General features: G+C 42.0%; 1 protein-coding gene across 2 annotated transcripts in view; it reads right to left on the bottom strand.

The window, feature by feature from the left end:
• Positions 1-19414, bottom strand: part of DDX42 (DEAD-box helicase 42) — a 46825-nt gene extending 27411 nt beyond the window's left edge. The window contains exons 1-3 of one of the 2 annotated variants that reach the window (XM_003942440.4): positions 19181-19414; positions 6300-6536; positions 1964-2114 (exon numbers count right to left, since the gene is read on the bottom strand). In XM_003942440.4, coding sequence (XP_003942489.1) covers positions 1964-2114; positions 6300-6520 — 372 coding nt within the window. In that variant the 5' untranslated portion in view covers positions 6521-6536; positions 19181-19414. Of the gene's footprint in view, positions 1-792; positions 1927-1963; positions 2115-6299; positions 6537-19180 lie in introns of those variants that run through there. The other variant, XM_074388833.1, reaches the window with a different exon arrangement.
• Positions 19415-19854: the final 440 nt, after the last annotated feature.

Below are 19854 nucleotides of genomic sequence, written 5' to 3'. Positions count from 1 at the left end.
TCTGATTCGGGAATAGCAGAATCAAAACTAAAGTGAAAGATACAACTAAAGATGTAAATTACGCACAGAGAAGTTTTTTTGTTTTTTTGTTTTGAGATAGAGTTTTGCTCTTGTTGCCCAGATGGTGTGTGCAGTGGCACAGTCTCAGCTCACTGTAACCTTTGTCTCCCAGGTGCAAGCAATTCTCTGGCCTCAGCCTCCTCAGTAGCTGGGATTCCAGGTGCAGCACAACCACACCCGGCGAATTTTTTGTATTTTCAGTAGAGACAGGGTTTCACCATGTTGGCCCGGCTGGTCTTGTCCTGACCTCGTCATCTGCCCACCTTGGCCTCCCAAAGTGCTGGGATTATAGGCATGAGCCACTGCACCTGGCCAAGAAGTTTTAAAAGTAAATGAGGTCACCAAGGAATGTATAGTGAAGACAGCAAATCAATATAGAGAGCTGTAAAGGGACCTCTGTATGTGAAAAATTGGAGGAAGATGGCAAGAAGGATCACAAATAACAGTCAGATGGATATTTAATGATTTGTTTTTTGGGTGCAACAATAATCTGGTGGTTGTAATTTTTAAGAGTGTTCTCACAGAAATACAGATGGATAAAATTATATGTCTTAAAATAAAATAAACCAAAATTTAAAAATAAACCAAAACAGAATTGGTTTGGACACAATGGCTTATGCCTGTGATCCAAGCGCTTTGGGAGGCTGAGGCTAGAGGATCACTTGAGGCCAGAAGTTCAAAAGCTCACCTCTATAAAAAAATTAAAACTTAGCTGGGCATGGTGGTGCATACCTATAAACTCAGCTATTCAGGAGGCTGAGGCAGGAGGATCATTTGAGTCCAGGAGTTTGAGGCTGCAGTAAGCCGTGACCACAACACTGTATTCTATCTAGCCAGCCTGCGTCAGAGCAAGACCTTGCCTCAAAAAAAAAAAAAAAAAAAAAAAAGAGAAAAGAATCAGTGGTGGGAGAGATTAAATAACACAAGGAGCGGCCAAAAGTTGTTAACTAATAAAGTTGGTTGAAGGTACATGAAAGTTCATTTTATTATTCCATCTTTGTATGTGTTTAAATTTTTCCACAATAAAAAGTAAATAAGAAAACAAAAACAAACAGAAAAAATCAGGAAGAAGAAAAAGGAAAATAACACAAAATCACAAACGCCTAGTGAGAAGAGTTTCAAGGAGGTGGTCATGAGGTTGAACTTCTACAGGGAGGTCTCATCAATGTTGATGAAGAAAAAATATTTAAAACCACAGAATAGGCTGGGTGGGGACTCATATCTGTAATCCCAGCACTTTGGGAGGCCGAGGCGGGTGGATCACAAGGTCAAGAGATCAAGACCATCCTGGCCAACATGGTGAAACCCCCATCTCTACTTAAAATACAAAAGTTAGCTTGGCGTGGTGGCATGTGCCTATAGTCCCAGTTACTTGAGAGGCTAAGGCAGGAGAATCACTTGAACCCAGCAGGCAGAGGTTGCAGTGAGCCAAGATCGTGCCACTGCACTCCAGCCTGGTGACAGAGTGAGAACCTCATTTCAAAAAAAAAAAAAAGAAAAAAAGAAAAAAAGAAAAAAACCTACAGAATATAGAATTTGTAATTTTGGCAAATTCCTTAAGTTCAATTATCTAACATAAATATGTACTTAATAAATGCTAGATTGAATGAGGTACTAATTACATTTAAGGATATGCTAAGATTATTAAAATAAAACACACACATATACATCTAGAGCTACCATATTCATGGATTACAGTTCAAATTTCTAGACACTAATCATCGCAAAAGTACTACACAGCAAGTGGAAGTAGACATATGAAACTATAGAGTACTAGACCAAAATTCTAAAAAAAAAAAAAAAAAAAGACTAGAAAACAAATTTTGAAAAAGGTTTGAAGTACTATATTAACACGATCTATTTCTAACTGCTAAATATTTTAATGAAACATGTTGATACGTGCCTCGACTTCAGCCATGAATGCCTCCAAGGGATCATCATCACTGTCAGAATCTACCGGCTTGGAATGGAATTGCTGGCGAGTTGGTGAGTTTTCAGCAGGAATGTAAGGTAAATCAACATTGCTAGAGTCTTCTTCCTCGTCTTCAAAATAGCTGACAATTAGAATGCAAATTGGTAAAGTGAATGTTTACTTTGGGATCAGTAAATCGTTCACTTAGCAAAAATTTTTATTATGGTGTACCTTATTATTAGGAGATTTAATGCAGATCAAATTAGAGACCTCCAAGGCTCTAGCTAATTACCTAATTATTAAGTACTACTTAATACATGCAAAATTTCAATATTACAAAAAAGTAATCACAACAGATACTCCATTTCAATAGTGTACAGTCAAATCATATTCCCAGTTCTGATAAAAGGGAAGACTTTTCAGTACAAACTTACTGATCACTGTTAGATAAATATGACAAATATTAAAGAGCTGTGCTATGGGAAAAAAGAAAACTTTTTTTTTTTTCTCCAGATGGAGTTTTGCTTGTTGTCCAGGCTGGAGTGCAGTGTCACAATCTTGACTCACCAAAACCTCCGCCTCCCGGGTTCACACGATTCTTCTGCCTCAGCCTTCCTAGTAGCTGGGATTACAGGTGCCTGTCACCACGCCTGGCTAATTTTTGTATTTTTAGTAGAGACAGGGGTTTCATTATGTTAGCCAGGCTAATCTCAAACTCCTGACCTTACGTGATCTGCCTGCTTTAGCCTCCCAACGAGCTGAGATTACAGGCGTGAGCCACTGCACTCAGCTAAAAAGGAAACTTTTAAATGAAACATTAGAAATTCAGTCTATCCTTTACAATCCTTAATAAAAACTTAAGAGAGATTTTTGTAAGACTAAAAACTTCAGAAGTTCTGGACTATTTTCTGGGGACTGACAAAACTTCCGGAATTGAAAAATGCTCAGGCTGGGCATGGTGGCTCACACCTATAATCCTAACACTGTGGGAGTCTGAGCCAGGTGGATTACTTGAGGTAAGGAGGAGCTCGAGACAAGCCTGGCCAACATGGTGAAACCCTGCCTCTACCAAAAATACAAAATTAGCCAGGCATGGTGGCATACTCCTGTAATCCCAGCTACTTAGGAGGCTGAGGCAGAACTGCTTGAACCCAGGAGGCGAAGGTGGCAGTGAACTGAGATTGTGCCACCGAACTCCAGCCTGGGCAACAGAGCGAGACTCTGTCTCAAAAAAGAAGAAAGAAGAAAAAAAAGAAAATTAAGTGCTCAATCCAAAATGATTTACAGTAATACTTAAGTATTCAGAAAGGACAACTTCAAAGGGTGGATAAGGTATCACTTTCTCTTTAACAAACATTCCAGAAAAGAATGTCACTACAGTTCTTTATAAACTAAAACCACTGTTTAGATTTTATCTCAAAATTAAACAGTAATACAACCAATTATTAGTATAAATAAATAACCACATCTTAAAAAGTTAAAGCATTTCAAGTCTTCCTAGGAATTATTTTAAAAGCTTTAACTGTTATGCTATATACACACTAATATATGACTATATGTAACAATAATATAAACTATATAGTGTGTGTATGTATATATATATATATTCTTTTTTTTTTTTTTTTTTTTTCTTTTGGAGACAGAGCCTGCTCTGTTGCCCAGGAGGCAGTACAGCAGTGCCAATCTCTGTTCACTGCAACATCCAACACCCGGGTTCAAGCGATTCTCCTGCCCCAGCCTTCCAAGTAGCTGGCATTAAAAGCACAAGCCACTACACCCAGCTAATTTTTGTATTTTTAGTTGAGATGGGGCTTGACCACGTTGCCCAGGCTGGACTCAAATTTCTGACCTCAAGTGATCCACCCACCTCAGCTTCCCAAAGTGCCGGGATTACAGGCATGAGTCACTGCACCTGGCCTAAAATATATAGTAGACATGCTTATGCATACTCTTTTATACAGTAACTCTTATATACACTAATGTATCAATGGCATATTTACACTATAAACTATACGATGTAATTACATATGCATTAACATATACCATATACATACATATTTACTCATGCATAGCCATTTGCATAGGTTTTTGGTTTTCTTGTTTGTTTTTAGAGACAGTCTCACTCTGTCATACAGGCTTTAGAGCAGTGATGCAAAAATAGCTAACTGCAGCCTCAAGACTCCTAGGCTCAAGCCATCTTTCCTCAGCCTCCTGTATATAGTGTTCCTTTTAACTAATGAAAAAATAGCTTGAGCTGGTTAACTGCTATATAGAATAATGATTTTTAACTTTACTAAACCTTAAACACTACTTGTATATTTGATTCTTGAATAACATATCAGCTTTCTAAAATATTGCTGTGTATTTTCAAATAATTTTAAACTCCAGTCTTTTTTTTTTTTTTTTTTGAGGCGGAGTTTCGCTCTTGTTACCCAGGCTGGAGTGCAATGGCACGATCTCGGCTCACCGCAACCTCCGCCTCCTGGGTTCAGGCAATTCTCCTGCCTCAGCCTCCTGAGTAGCTGGGATTACAGGCACGAGCCACCATGCCCAGCTAATTTTTTTTGTATTTTTAGTAGAGACAGGGTTTCACCATGTTGACCAGGATGGTCTCAATCTCTCGACCTCGTGATCCACCCGCCTCGGCCTCCCAAAGTGCTGGGATTACAGGCTTGAGCCACCGCGCCCGGCTAAACTCTAGTCTTAAAAGTTGTTTTTTCCAATTAAAATCTGCTGGGTGCAGTGGCTCATGCCTATAATCCCAGCACTATGGGAGGCCGAGGTGGGAGGATCACTTGAGCCTAGGGGTTTTAGACCAGCCTGAGCAAGACCCTGTCTCTACAAAAGAATAAAAAATTAGCAGGGTGTGGTTCTATGTGCCTATTGTTCCAGCTACTGAGGAGGCTGAGGTGGGAGAACTGTTTTAGCCTGGGAGGTCGAGACTGCAGAGAGCCTTGATCACATCACTCCACTCCAGCCTGGGTGACAGAGTTCGATCCTATCTCAAAACAAACAAACAAAAAAAAAAACTCCTCAAGCAGTGAGGCAGTGTCACAACCAGCTTGGTGAAATAGCAACAAGAGATTTCTTCAGATTCAGCAAAGAGAGATATTTTGTATAGAAATTAGAACTCAAACCCTTAAATCCCAGCTTTTCTAACCACATTATTGTATCAGGAAGTTAAAAATGGTAATTGGTAAAAAGCATTTACCAATTATGAGAACTATGGGGAAAATACGAGATTTTTCTACCACTATCAGATGTTCCAACACAATAGTTTTAAAGACTTAGATGTTGAGGCAAACTTGTATTTCCATCAGTTCTGACAACTGGCTGTGTTTACAAAACAATTTAATATGGTGTCAGTAAAAGACTGAAGTAAAGACCACTAGGCCAGGTGTGGTGGCTCATGCCTGTAATCCAGCACATTGGGAGGCCGAGGTGGGTGAATCACCTGAGATCAGGAGTTTGAGACTAGCCTGGCCAACATGGTGAAACCCTGTCTCTACTAATAATACAAAAATGATCCAGGTGTGGTGGCTTGTGCCTGTAATCCCAATTACTTAGGAGTTTGAGGCAGGAGAAACACTTGAACTCAGGCGAGGGAGGCTGCAGTGAGCCAAGACTGCACCACTGTACTCCAGCCTGGGTGACAAGAGAGAAATTCTGCCTCCAAAAAAAAAAGACCGCCAAAACCAAAACCAAAACCCCAAGAATTACATAAAACTTTTCAACCATATTTATGTTTCGATGGCTTTTTTTTTTTTTTTTTTGAGACAAGAGTCTTGCACTGTTGCCCAGGCTGGAGTGCAATGGCACGATCTTGGCTCACTGCAACCTCTGCCTCCTGGTTCAAGCAATTTTCCTGCCTCAGCCTCCCAAGTAGGTGGGGTTACAGTTGTGCCAACCACACCTGGCTAATTTTTTGTATTTTTAGTAGAGACAGGGTTTCACCACATTGGCCAGGCTGGTCTCGAACTCCTGACCGCAGATGATCTGCCAGTCTTGGCCTCCCACAGTACTGGGATTACAGGCATGAGCCACCATGCCTGGCCTGTTTCCAATGGCTTCTAATCCCACATTGAGCAACAACCCAGTAGGACATAATTCACTGAATGAGTAAAGGTATAAGTACCTCGACAGGCATTAATATTCCTTACAAATGAGTAAACGTGATAATTTAACTTATTAGGAACAGTGGAATTCAGTGAGATATGTAATTTCAGAAATCATTTAGAAACAAATAGTTTCTCTGCCTCAATTTCTGCTGATAGAATGAGCATCTCAAAGCCCAACCTTTGCTACAATACCAGGAATTACCACTTACGCATTTTCTTCATCAAAGTTGGCCCGTTTAGATCCAATTTTGTAGAAAGAAGGGAGCTGTGGTGGAGCTGACTTTCCAAATCCAGAAGAAGAACTGGTTGCCCCAAAGGCACTGTGGGACTGCTGTGGGAGTTTGGGTTCCTCCTTTTTCCCAGCACTGATGGCAAAACCTCCAAAGCCAAATCCCCGCTTAGTGCCAGGACCACCTTTATTCCAGTTCATGGTGCCAATGACTGACCTGTTAGGAGTAAGATACACAAATATAAATTTAACTTTAAAAAGTGTGTATAGCCCCACTGAGTTGTATGTCTCTTCCAATCTCCACCTAAAATTTTAAACTTTAAACTTTATCAATTGAAACTGTAACACTGTAGCCAGGAGAGTGGCCCAGGCCTGTAGTGCCAACTCTTGGGAGGCTTAGGCAGGAGGACTACTTGAGCCCAGGAGTACCAGGTTACTCGGAGTTACAATCACACAACTGCACTCAAGCCTGAGCAACAGAGAGAGATTCTCTTTTCACATAAAAAAAAAAAAGGAAAAAGAAAATCCCATCTGTCTCATTAAGAGATTCATTTCCAGCCCCGTTACTCAGGAGGCTGAGGCAGGGAAATTGCTTGAATCCAGGAGTTCAAGGTTACAGTGTGCTATGATCCTGCCTGTGAATAGTCACTGTATTCCAGCCTGGGCAACATAGTGAAATCTTGTCTCTTAAAAAAACAAAAACCACAAACGTTGACATTGTATTTCATTTAAACACTATGCTAGCCTCAACAAATGACTACATTTTCTAAAACACTGAAGAAATTGTTATTCATTTGATTGGGATCTCAATGTAAACAGGAATGCAGTATTTAATATAATCATACGGAAAGGATTTGCCTGCTAATTAACATCTTATTAAGGTGACAAAAATACTTATAAGAAAATATATTTTTGGGAATCTGATATGTGCTAGACATTGTGTTAGGCCACTGGAGATATGAAAAGACTGAATGTCTTCATCCTTATAAGAAAGACTGAGGTGCTAACAGCAAGACTGTCCCAAAACGAGGGATTATCCTCTGGTAATAACATCTGGAAAAAATCAAGGAATCAAAACTTAAAAGATCAGTTATTTGCAGACAGTATCTGTGTATTCATGTCTTAAGGAAGGGTACTATGAATCATGTATTTATCGAACAATTGTCCACTAGGAACATTATCCAGGAAGAAACCATGATTCACTGTCATTGACATGTTGCCTGAAGTATTCCGTTAGGCTGTGGTTAAAAATTACCAACAAATGTCTTGTGCATTGATAAAATCACTTTACAAACAATGCCTTATGTTACTCTTGGCTCCAAAACACATTTTTTTCTCTTTTTTTTTTAAATAGAACAGGGTCAAGGGCTCAGTGCGGTGGCTCACGTCTGTAGTCTCAGGACTTTGGGAGGCTGAGACGGGCGGATCACCTAAGGTTGAAAGTTCGGGACCAGTTTGACCAACATGGAGAAACCCTGTATCTACTAAAAATACAAAATTAGTCAGGCATGGTGGCACATGCCTGTAATCCCAGATACTCAGGAGGCTGAGGCAGGAGAATCACTTGAACCCGGGAGGCAGAGGTGGCGGTGAGCCAAGATTTCACCATTGTACTCCAGCCTGGGCAACAAGAGTGAAACTCGGTCTCAAAAACAAAAACAAAACAGGGTCTCACAATGTTGTCTAGGCTGGTCTCAAACTCCCAGCCTCAAGAGATCCCCTTCTCACCTCTTCCTCCCTAACTGCTGGCATTACAGGCACAAACCATTGCACCTGGCACAAAGAACATGTTTTATGTGTGTGTCTGTGTGTGTGTGTGTGTTTTTGCAACAGAGCCTCAATCTGTCACCCAGCCTGGAGTGCAGCAGCACAATCTCAGCTCGCTGCAACCTCTGCCTCTGAGTTCAAGAGGTTCTCATGTCTCAGCCTCCTGGGTAGCTGGGATTACAAGCATGTGCCACCACATCTAGCTAATATTATGAATTTTAGTAGAGATGGGGTTTTGTTACGTTGGCCAGGCTGGTCTGGAACTCCTGGCCTCAAGTGATCCACCCACCTCAGACTACCAAATCGCTGGGATTACAGGCATGAGCCCCTGCACTTGGCCCCCAGAAACCTTTTTAATGATACAAGTTATCTAAGTTTTACAGAAAAGCAGAAAGTGAAAAAGAAAAAAATTTAAAACTACCTGAAATTTCCTCTCCCAGATATGCGGTTTTATCTTTTGCTACTTTTTCTATGAATACGTGCACATGCACACATGCACACGCACATGCGCACATGCACACATGCACACACACGCACACACAGAAACCATATTGTACATATTATTTTAGTTACTGATTTCGTCACCTAATGATATACTGTGATACTGTTTAATGTGAATAGATATCTATTTCTTCACTACTTTAGGTATTATTATATAATATTAGTAACATTATAATGTTGCAAAACACATCATTATAGGTACATCTTTGTGCATATCTTCCATTATTTCCTTATGAACAAGTTTTAAAATGTAATTGCTCAGAGGAAAATGCATCTAAGTTTTAAAGACATGTTTTTTGAGACAAGTTCTTGCTGTCACCTAGGATGCAGTATAGTGCTCTGATCACAGCTCACTGTAACCATGAACTCCTGGGCTCAAGTCATCTTCCCACCTCAGTCTCCTGAGTAGCTGGGACTACAAACGTGAGCCACCATGCCTGGCTTTTTATTTTCTTTTAATTTTTTTGTGGTCTATCTATGCTGCCTAGGCATAGGCAACTCCTGGCCTCAAGGAGTCCTCCTGCCTCAGTCTCCCAAGGCTCTGGGATTAACAGGCATGAGCCACACCACCTTGCCTGGCCTAATAATTTTAATTACTACTTGTATTTATGAAAAAGTATCCATTACACATTGAGCAAAATAAGTAAGGGCATAAAACAAGGTGAGTAGTATGATTCTATTTATGTAAAAACCATGAGTTACACATACAGGGACAGCTGAAAGGTTATCAAAATGTTAACAGCAGTTATCTGAGTTCTACTTTGTTTACCATTAGTAAGAAAAATTAAAATGTTTAATTTTAATTTCCCCTAGCTTTGAAGCCAGTGTGAGAAAAAAAATTCCAGAAACTGTTTATTATAGTAACATTGTCGAAGAGATCAGAAACATGCACTGTTCTATGCCCTTTGTCTGTATATACCTTATAGGTTTTGTTCAACTCCTATTATACACAGCACTTAGTTGCTTGCTTAGTATTACTTTTTTTTTTTTTTTTTTTGAAATGGAGTTTTACTCTTGCCCAGGCTGGAGTGCAGTGGTAAAATCTTGGCTCACTGCAACCTCTGCATCCCTGATTCAAGCCATTCTCCCGTCTCAGCCTCCTGAGTAGCTGGGATTACAGGCATACACCACCATACTCAGCTAATGTTTTGTATTTTCAGTAGAGACAGGGTTTCACTACTTTGGCCAGGCTGGTCTTGAACTCCTGACCTCAAGCGATCAGCCCAGCCTCGCAGAGTGCTGGGATTACAGGCATGAGTCATGGCCCCAATCTGCTTGGTATTAAACTTGAATTACACCATGTCAACTTCCACTTAGACCCTTAACTCCAGATAGAAACGTCTTTACTCATTTTGAATCTCCTTCGGTAACAGTGATAATGACTAAAGTAAGTATTTACTAAGTACTAGTTTACTTAAACTTCATCTCCTGTTCTCTTTAGGAATCCCATAAGGAAATTCTTTCAATCAGGAAACAAACATAATTCCAGTGCAATGAAATTTAGTAAGAATCTTTACAAGCAGGAAAATTTTAGCATCTGATAATGTGTTTAAACTAATCTATAAGACTATCTTTACAAGGGCTTTCCTAAGCAACAAAAATAATGGGTTCAAGTTTAATCTCATTTTTCCTACCATATATAATGTATAACGAGGAGCTAATAAACAAGCCATAAGGATGAGAAGACAGTCAAAGAAATGATAGTGAAAAGATATTTATGTTCAGGTGAATTTTTAAGAATCACACAATCTTCTAGCAGGAAACCTTTCAATAGTTTACTGAAAGCTTGCTGAGGAAGGTCAGTCATATATGAAAGATACAGTCCCTATTCTCAAGGAGTTAGACAGTGTAGTTTGAGGCAGCTGAAAACAACATGATGCATTCTAACAGGTATAGTATAAAAAGTGGATTCACTGGTGGTTCACAAGTGGGAGCAAAGGCACAGAAGTGTTCTGGGAGATGACATGTTAAATTCTGAAATCTCAAGAGGCATTAGATCAGAGAAGCATTAAGTAAGGGCATTTCAGATGGAAGGATCTGTTAAGTACTACCACAGAGAACAGGAAATAGTTCAGTGAAGCTAGAGTTCAGTAGGACATTTGGGAAATTTGCACGACGCACATTCAAAAAGACAGGTAGGGTCAAGATGAACAGCTTAGGAGGCTATGCTAACGTAGTACCATACAAAAGTGCATTCTGACAGCTACAAGGAAACATTAATTTTATACAGAAGAGAAATTTTCAGATCAGTGTTTTTTAAAGACAGAACGAGAGATACCCATGGAAGAGGCAAGGAAAGTAGTTAGGAGGCTGTTTCAGCAATAAAGACATAAGTGGCAAAATCCTGAACGAAGAAAGTACCTGTGAGAACGGAGAAACGGGGGATAGATCTGAATTATTTATTTAGATATCTATGAGGAAAGACCAATTAGGACTGTGTGACCAGCAACTCGTGTGGAAGCTAAGGGAGAAGAGTCTAGAATAACTTTAGAAGCTTCTGGCTTTAAAGATTGAGTGAGCCAAAAACAGTGGCTCATGCCTGTAATCCCAGCACTTTGGGAGGCCAAGGCAGTTGGATCATAAGGTCAGGAGATCAAGACCATCCTGGCTAACATGGTGAAATCCCATCTCTACTAAAAATACAAAAAATTAGCCAGGCATGGTGGTATGTGCCTGTAGTCCCAGTTACTTGGGAGGCTGAGGCAGAAGAATCCCTTGAACCTAGGAGCCGGAGGTTGCAGTGAGCCAAGATCATGCCACTCCATTCCAGCCTGGGTATCAGAGCGAGACTTCATCTTAAAAAAAAAAAAAAAAAAGTGGGGGTTGGGTGAATCGTGGGGCCACCCATGGCCAATGGAGATCGAAACCTAAAAGAGGCAGGCTTGCCAAACCAGGAAGAAGGTGAGTTCAGTATTTATGGGCAAGCTAAGGAGAGATGCCAAGTAGGATCAGTAATTGCAGAGAGGGGTCTGGAGTAGAACTATAAATTTGATGTAAGACATTTGCATTTGACGTTACTGATGCAAATAAATAAGCTAGCAGAGAGACCGTGCAGAGTGAGAAAAAAGGTAACACAATTCTTTCCCCCATCCCCAGACGGAGTCTTGCTCTGTTGCCCAGAGCTGGAGTGCAATGGCACAATCTTGGCTCACTGCAACCTCTGCCTCCCCGGTTCAAGCAACTCTCCTGCCTCAGCCTTCCAAGTAGCTGGGATTACAAACACCTGCCACCATGCCTGGGGAATTTTTGTATTTTTAGTAGAGATGAGGTTTCACCATGTTGGCCAGGCTGGTCTCAAACTCCTCATCTCATGATTTACCTGCCTCGGCCTCCCAAAGTGCTGGGATTACAGGCGCGAACTACCGCGCCCAGCCAGTAAGACAACTCTTCATGTGTATCACTATTTAGGAATAGGCAGAAAAAGAGAAGCTTACATGGAAACTTCAGATGGAACAGGGATGAAGGAGGGGAGAGAAATAAAGAGAAGAGAAGGAAGGAAGGAAGGGGAGACAAGAGGAAGAACATGGGTAAGGAGAAAAGCTCTACGGGCAGAAAACTAAAGTCAGGTAAGTTAAGAACTAAAATGCTTCTGTTGTACTTGTAACCAGGAGTCTTCGGTGAAAGCAGTTTCAATAGAGCAGTTGAGTTGTGGCAGGGTTGAGGAGTGCCCAGCAAGTAAGTGGTAGAGGATGAAGACTAGATGAAGAAGAGCCAAGAGTACTTTGTAGGCTGTTTACCAATGACAGGAAAAAGAAAGTGAAGCATTAACTACAGAAATTTTATTATTATTTATTTATTTATTTATTTATTTATTTTGAGACGGAGTTTCGCTCTTGTTACCCAGGCTGGAGTGCAATGGCGCGATCTCGGCTCACTGCAACCTCCGCCCCCTGGGTTCAGGCAATTCTCCTGCCTCAGCCTCCTGAGCAGCTGGGATTACAGGCATGCACCACCATGCCCAGCTAACTTTTTGTATTTTTAGTAGAGACAGGGTTTCACCATGTTGACCAGGATGGTCTCGATCTCTTGACCTCGTGATCCACCCACCTCGGCCTCCCAAAGTGCTGGGATTACAGGCTTGAGCCACCGCGCCCGGCCCCAGAAATTTTATTTTTTAAAGAAACATATATATGTTTATATGCTAAAGGGGAAAAATCAATAAAGTTAGAAAAACTGAAGATGCAAGATGATAGAAAAAAATCATAGGATTTCCAGAGAAGACCAGACATGATCAAAACTTTTAACAACAGGAGTAACTCACTCTTCCCCCAAAACTAGAGGGAAGGAGCAAAAAGAACAAGAATGACTATGAATCAGCACTACTAAATAATCAAAAGGTTTTTATTACAAAAGCAGCAAATCAACTCCTACCACAAACAGGCAGGCAGTGAGATCCTGGGTAGGCAGGTGAGGGGTGCTTAATGGCTCTCAGACTCAGCAAGATAAAAAAGCAATCCTTTCTCTAGCTCATCTAGAACACACAGCCCATTTCCCCTCAATTACTGCCTCTAGGAAGGCCAAGCAACTGCACTTTCTACATATGCCACTGAGTAGACTATTAGCTCCATGAGAGCAAGGACTTTGCTCAATTTACCCAACACTATATCCCTGGTGTCTGTGTAGCACTCAAAAAAAATCTGTTGAATGAATAAATACGACGTATTGAAACTCTCCAAAATTCATCCCAGTATTTGTGAAAACCGTCTTTCATTACTAAAAAATCTTGTTATTTGGCTACTACTCTTCCTGATTAAATCTAAGCCAGATCATCCTCAATATATCATAACTTAGTCCCTTGACAACAGTTTTTCCTACTATTAAACCATGCAGGGTACATGGCTACTGAACCCTGGCAATCACAGAGGTTTGTAGGAGGACAGCTGATAGAAGAAGCAAAAGATAGCCACCCAAATTTCTATTTGGTCACTAAAAAAATAAAACAGCCAGATGCAGTGGCTTATGCTTATATTCCCAGTAGTTTGGGAAGCAGGAAGAGGACTTGAGGCCAGCAGTTTGAGATCAGCCTGGGCAACACAGCAAGACTCCATCTCTACCAAGAAAAAAAATCAAAAAGAAAAAAAGAAGAGATACCTAGAATAATCAAGCTCAGAAACACAGAGTGGAAGAGTGTTTGCCAGAGGCAGTGGGGAGGGGAAAATGCGATGTTATTGTTTAATGGGTACAGAATTTCAGTTTTACAAGATGAAAAGTGTTCTGTGGCTAGATGGTGGTGATGGTAGCAAAAGAAAACAAAATGAGGCCCAGCACAGTGGCTCACAACTGCAATCCCAGCACTTTGGAAAGCCGAGGCAGGAGGATGACTGGAGCTCAGGACTTTGAGACCAGCCTGGGCAACGACACAAAACCTGGTTTCTACAAAAAATACAAAAATTAGCCAGGTGTGGAGGTGTGCACCTGTAGTCCCAGCTACTTGGGAGGTTGAGGTGGGAGGATGGCCTAAGCCCAGGAGGCAGAGGTTGCAGTGAGCTGAGATCCTGCCGCTGCACTCCAGCCTGAGCAACAGAGCCAGACTCTGTCTGGAAAAAAGTAATAATGATAATGGACATATTTACTGTCACTGACATGTCTTTTATAATAAAATAAATAAAACCAGGAAATGAGTGCACGTATTTTTAGGCTGTTATTTTAAACAAATTATGAGGGAGCAATATGCTATCTAGGCCCCAGTTTCTAAAATACAAACAAACTGTGAAAATGCAACTGCATTTTTGTATTTTTTCTCTTAAAAAAGAATTTATTCGGCCGGGCGCGGTGGCTCAAGCCTGTAATCCCAGCACTTTGGGAGGCCGAGGCGGGTGGATCACGAGGTCGAGAGATCGAGACCATCCTGGTCAACATGGTGAAACCCCGTCTCTACTAAAAATACAAAAAATTAGCTGGGCATGGTGGCGCTTGCCTGTAATCCCAGCTACTCAGGAGGCTGAGGCAGGAGAATTGCTTGAACCCAGGAGGCAGAGGTTGCGGTGAGCCGAGATCGCGCCATTGCACTCCAGCCTGGGTAACAAGAGCGAAACTCCGTCTCAAAAAAAAAAAAAAAAAAAAAAAAAAAAATTTATTCATTTCCTGCTGAGGTGCCAAAAATAAAAATTTAAAAAAGAATTCAAATTAAATACCTAATTTGAAAAGAATTAGCTGCATACTAGAGTCACAAAGTTTAATGTGCATTTGCTTAAAAGAGAACCATCTAAGTTGGTTCGTAGTAATAATATCCATTGTTTTTTACTGACCAATAACCACTAATGATTTTATGTGCCCAGTAGCCTTTCCATCTCCACCTCCACTATTGCAATTATTTCCTAAAAAATCTTTCTGATTATTATCCAGCTCCCACAGCACTACTAGAGTGATCACTAAGTCAAAATATACTGAGGGCCTATTTTGTGCCAGTAACTGCTCTAAGGTGCTAAGGATACAGTAATGGAATCAGACACAGCCCCAGCACTCAGGGAGCACACAGTCTGGCCCAGGAGAGAGAAAAACTAAACCATGTAATTACAGGTAGCAAAAGTGCTATGAAAGGAAAGCAAGCAGGTAAGAGGCAGGCTATTGCAGACTTAACTCAGGAAAGGCCCCTCTGAGATGAATGACATTTCACAGGTAACCCCAAGAATGTCTGTTTTTTCGGAAAATAATGGCAATGTACATCCAAATGCTTCATCGAAAACCAGCAAATCTTCCATAGTCTATGAGAAGTGATTCTATGTAATAAAGTATAAAATGATGAAGTAACAGTGAGACACACAGTGAAAAGAGAAAATGAAGTTTTACCTCCTTTGGTAGAGTGGCATAGTGGGTGTTAATACTGTGGAACTAAAAAAAGTCTCACAGAAGGGAGGTCAGTATTCAGATCTTATCGAAAACCCTTTCCAGGTTCTCCCAGAACACATGTTTCTGACTCTGTCACTCTCTTCAATTCCATAGCTCTCCATAGTTAATCATGCTGGAATGAGACCCTCCACTGTGGCAACAAACTACCATTCATATTTCCCAAGGGCTGTCCACACGTACTGGTTTCCAAGAAAACAAGCACTTTGGTGAATGCTCTTCCCTCTACCTGGATTCCATCTGCATCAAATGTCTTTCCTATAAAGTTTAAGTACCTACCAAAGTCCTATCCTTCAAAGCCCATCTCAAATACCAACTCCTAAAGACATGAATATGATTTCTCCAGAGAAAGGGCATCTCCTTCCACAAACTCCCTTTCCAGTCCAATTCATTGTAGGATTCATGGTGGAAAAATAAGGCTTATTCATTTTTCTCTCTTATTGAAACAGTATGTTTTCAGTATTAGATATTCATTTATTCAATATGTAAAAGACTAAAGGAGCTCTACAACCAGGTTGAGGAGAGATATTCAAGATGGCATGAAGTCCTGTTCGGTATGGTTCTAGGCACTAAATGCTATGGCTGGCTGGGCGAGGTGGCTCACACCTGTAATCCTCGCCCTTTGGGAGGCCAAGGTGGGAGGATCACTTAAGGCCAGGAGTTAGAGACCAGCCTGGGCAACACAGCAAGACTCTGTCTTCACAAAAAAAAAAAAAAAAATTAAAAATTAGCCAGACATGGTAGCACACACCTGTAATCCCAGCTGGTCAAGAGGCTGAGGCAAGAAGATTGCTGGAACCCAGGAGTTCCAGGTTACAGTAAGCTGATTGCACCACTGCACTCTAACCTGGGCAACAAAGCAGGACGCTGTCTTGAAAAAATAGATAAAACGCTGTGGTTTTGTAGGAAATCTTAACAGAAAAGTAAAGTAGCACAGGCTATGTGTATATCTTTGCTAATAACTTGATATGAACCCCAGGGAAGTTATTTAGCTTCTCTGGGTTCAGTTTTCTCATCTATAAAATGGTGAGAGGCTGTGTGTGGTGGCTCATGCCTGTAATCTCAGTGCTTTCAGAGATTGAGGCAGGCAAATTACTTGAGCTCAGGAGTTCGAGACCAGCCTGGGCAACACAGTGAGACACCACCACACACACACAAAAATATGAGACCATCACCTACCTGTCTCAAGGGTTGGTGTGAAAAATCAAGTTCATACACAAAAATGTACTTGTTCAGTATCTCAGTTGCCATCATGCGTTTCATTATTCTTTACATTATTTCCGAAGAAGCAATTTCTACATTGATAAATTGAGAATATCAGACTTCTTTCAACTCAGATATGGCACACGTAAGTGCCACAAGAACACTAAAGATGGCCAGGTGTCATGGCTCACGCCTGTAATCCCAGCACTTTGGGAGGCCAAGGCGGGTAGATCACGAGGTCAGGAGTTCAAGACCAGCCTGGCCAAGATGGCGAAACCTCATCTCTACTAAAAATACAAAAAATTAGCCAGGTATGGTGACGGGTGCCTGTAATCCCAGTTACTCAGGAGGCTGAGGCAGAGAATTGCTTGAACCTCAGAGGTGGAGGCTACAGTGAGCCGAGATCCCACCACTACACTCTAGCCTGGCAAAAGAGCAAGACTCCTCAAAAAATAAATAAATAAAAAGAAGAAGAAGAAGAAGGAAAAAAAAACCGCTATAGATGTCAGAGATCACCATGAGCTAACAATCAGTTATAAGCTTCAAAAGGAAGCCAGAAGACAGGCTAGGAAAGGAAAGATGCAAGCTGGTTAGAGATGTGCAGAGGAAGACATTCTAGGGAGAAAGATTGAACTAGTGAAGACTACAAAGTGAGAATAAATGTGAAATGAGCTTATAAAGGAAGACAATTTAGCTGGTTTGTGTTTTTGGCAATGGTGGAAAATAAGAAATGATCTAAATGACTTGAAATATAGTGGACTAAAAACAACTGATTATATAAACCACATTATCACTGTATTTTTGGAAGTGGAAGGAAGAGTTCTAGTGGAAGTGATTAGCATCTACTTTACATAATACCTTGAGAGTATCTCACACACTATATACAGGTCAGTTCTTTAATGAGAATCTATACAAAAACTCAAGAACTTAATCACACTCTTCTAAACCAAATATAAGTAAATGCTGGGTTATGGTTATTTTAGAAGCATCCCTTCTCTTTTGTCAGCTTAAATAAAGAGTTGATTAAATGACTATCAATGTAACAAAATACAAATTTAAACAACTGCACTCCTCTCTTACATTAAATTTTAACAATATAAATCAGATCATATCATTCCTCTGATGGAAACCCTCACATCCTTCCTGTCCAAGTAACAGCATAAAAGGCTCTGGCTGTTCTGCACTCCTTTCCCTCCATTCTTCCCTAACCGTATCTCCTATTACTCCCGCGCCTCACAGTGCTCCAAACACGTTGGTCTTCACACTCTTAAGGTGCCACCTTTGTCCTCCTCAAGGCTTTTATGTTTATTATTCCCTAGTTTGGAACGTTCTTTTCCCCAGATAAACATAGGGCTCACTCCTCCTTCTAGTCCCCTTCAACATGGGCTAGACTGCCCGGACTTCCCTGACCACTTTACTGCAAATTCCAACACCTCCCCAAACCCCTTTCCAGTATTCTTTCTTTTTCCTAAGGTACTGGTCATCTTCTAACATTCAGTATAATTTACGTATTTGTTTGCCTCTCCTCCCGCTACTAGAAAGTTAAGTTTCACAAAGGCAGGGGTCTAACACCTATTCCATCACCTAGAACTGCGTTAAAGAATAGGCATTAACAAAAACATAGCTTGAATGAATGAACTGCACATTAGGCTACACAATGCCTCTTCTAGGTACAAAAAGATACATTTTTTTCTTCAGCTCTCAAAGTCTAAAAGCTAATTTTTGTACGAAACACTCACTGCTCACCTCCTATGTGCCAGAACCGGGCTTGGCTCTGCAAAGTGATTTAAGACATAGTCCCTGCACTTTAGGAAGACCTGGGTGTGTATATGAGGGAGGACAGAAACAGAAACATCATTTACAAAAATAATATACAGGGAAGCCACAGGAAATTGGATAACTGCCTACAGGAGTGGGGACAAGAGGGAAATTCTCAATGACGAAAATACGATTCCCCAAAACTCTCGATAGCTTCTATGTTTTTGATGTACATGTTTGCAACTCCACATAAATTATTCATTCACGTCAGATAGGTTCTCAACTAGGCCGCAAAAAAGTTTGTGACTACAGTGATGCTAATCATCGCCCTACTCATGGCTCTACAATGATTATCGCCTATGTCTTTTCACTCTTCTCATTTGGCAGCTTTTGCCTATCAGGACCCCAGATTCGGAGGCCTGCATCTCCCAAGCGCTGCCTCCTTGGATCAGAATTCTCCCCGCGCTATCCCTGCCTCGGGGCGGGCACCCTGCAAATCCCTTTCCTAGGCGAGCGGGCGCCGCCTCCGGAAAGCCGCCAACTGGGCCTCGGTAAGACTTGCGAGGGAAGCGGGAGCCGCGCGAGGGCGACGCGGCTAGGAAGGCGCTCTCCAGGCCTCAGCTCGCATTCCCACCCCTTCCTGGCACGCCTGCCGCCAGTGCACAGAGGCTCTCTCTACTCTTTGTTAAGCGAGGCCGCGGATCCTCAGCCCTCGCTAGGCCCAGCAGTTGCCTCCAGTTCCCCCAAGGGCTAGCGGCCCTGAGTCCAGAACCCCCACGCACAAACCTGCTGCTATGGCTGCAGCGGGAGCTACTACCACCGCCGGCGCAGAGAGAATTCCGAGACCCAAAGTATGCGCTGTCCCGGCCAGGTCCCGCCGCGTTCCTCCCTCTCCGCCCCCTTCGCCTTCGCCACGCCGCCGCCGCCGCCGCCGCCGCCACCGCCGCCGCCGCCGCCACCGCCACCGCCACCGCCACCGCCACCGCCTCTCGGCCCGTTGCTGGAGGGGGGAGGGGAACGATACCTGACATGCGCAATGAGGGGTGCGCGGGCCAAAGGGCGGGGCGGAGGCTACGGCTCCCGGAAGGCGCCTGAGCTTAAAGCTCCAGAGCACCTCAGTGGCTCCTCAAAGACTGACAGGAAACTGCAGTTGGGTGGAGAGTGTTCATGACCTGTCTAGAAAGTCGGTATGGGAATGAAGACAAAGTGAAGAAAAAGTGGCGTCAGGGGGCTGGCCAAAAACGCCAAGATAAAACGGGTTGGGCAGAAACCACATTTACACGAACATGCCGATCGTTTAAACTCTGGTCCCTAACAATTACTACTCGAGCGACACTCCTCTGCTTGCCTCTGGCCACGTGGTCCCACACAGCATGGCCACCTTTAGCTTCCGGAGCACTGGTTCAGTGTGACGTCAACTTGATCTAACCTTAGGGAGGAGGACTGGGATAGGCGAAGGC

This window comes from Saimiri boliviensis, chromosome 17 (assembly GCF_048565385.1).
Source record: "Saimiri boliviensis isolate mSaiBol1 chromosome 17, mSaiBol1.pri, whole genome shotgun sequence".
Classification (NCBI taxonomy): Eukaryota; Metazoa; Chordata; class Mammalia; order Primates; family Cebidae; genus Saimiri; species Saimiri boliviensis.
Note: the sequence above shows the minus strand (reverse complement) of the source record. Positions and strands in the feature narration are given on the sequence as shown.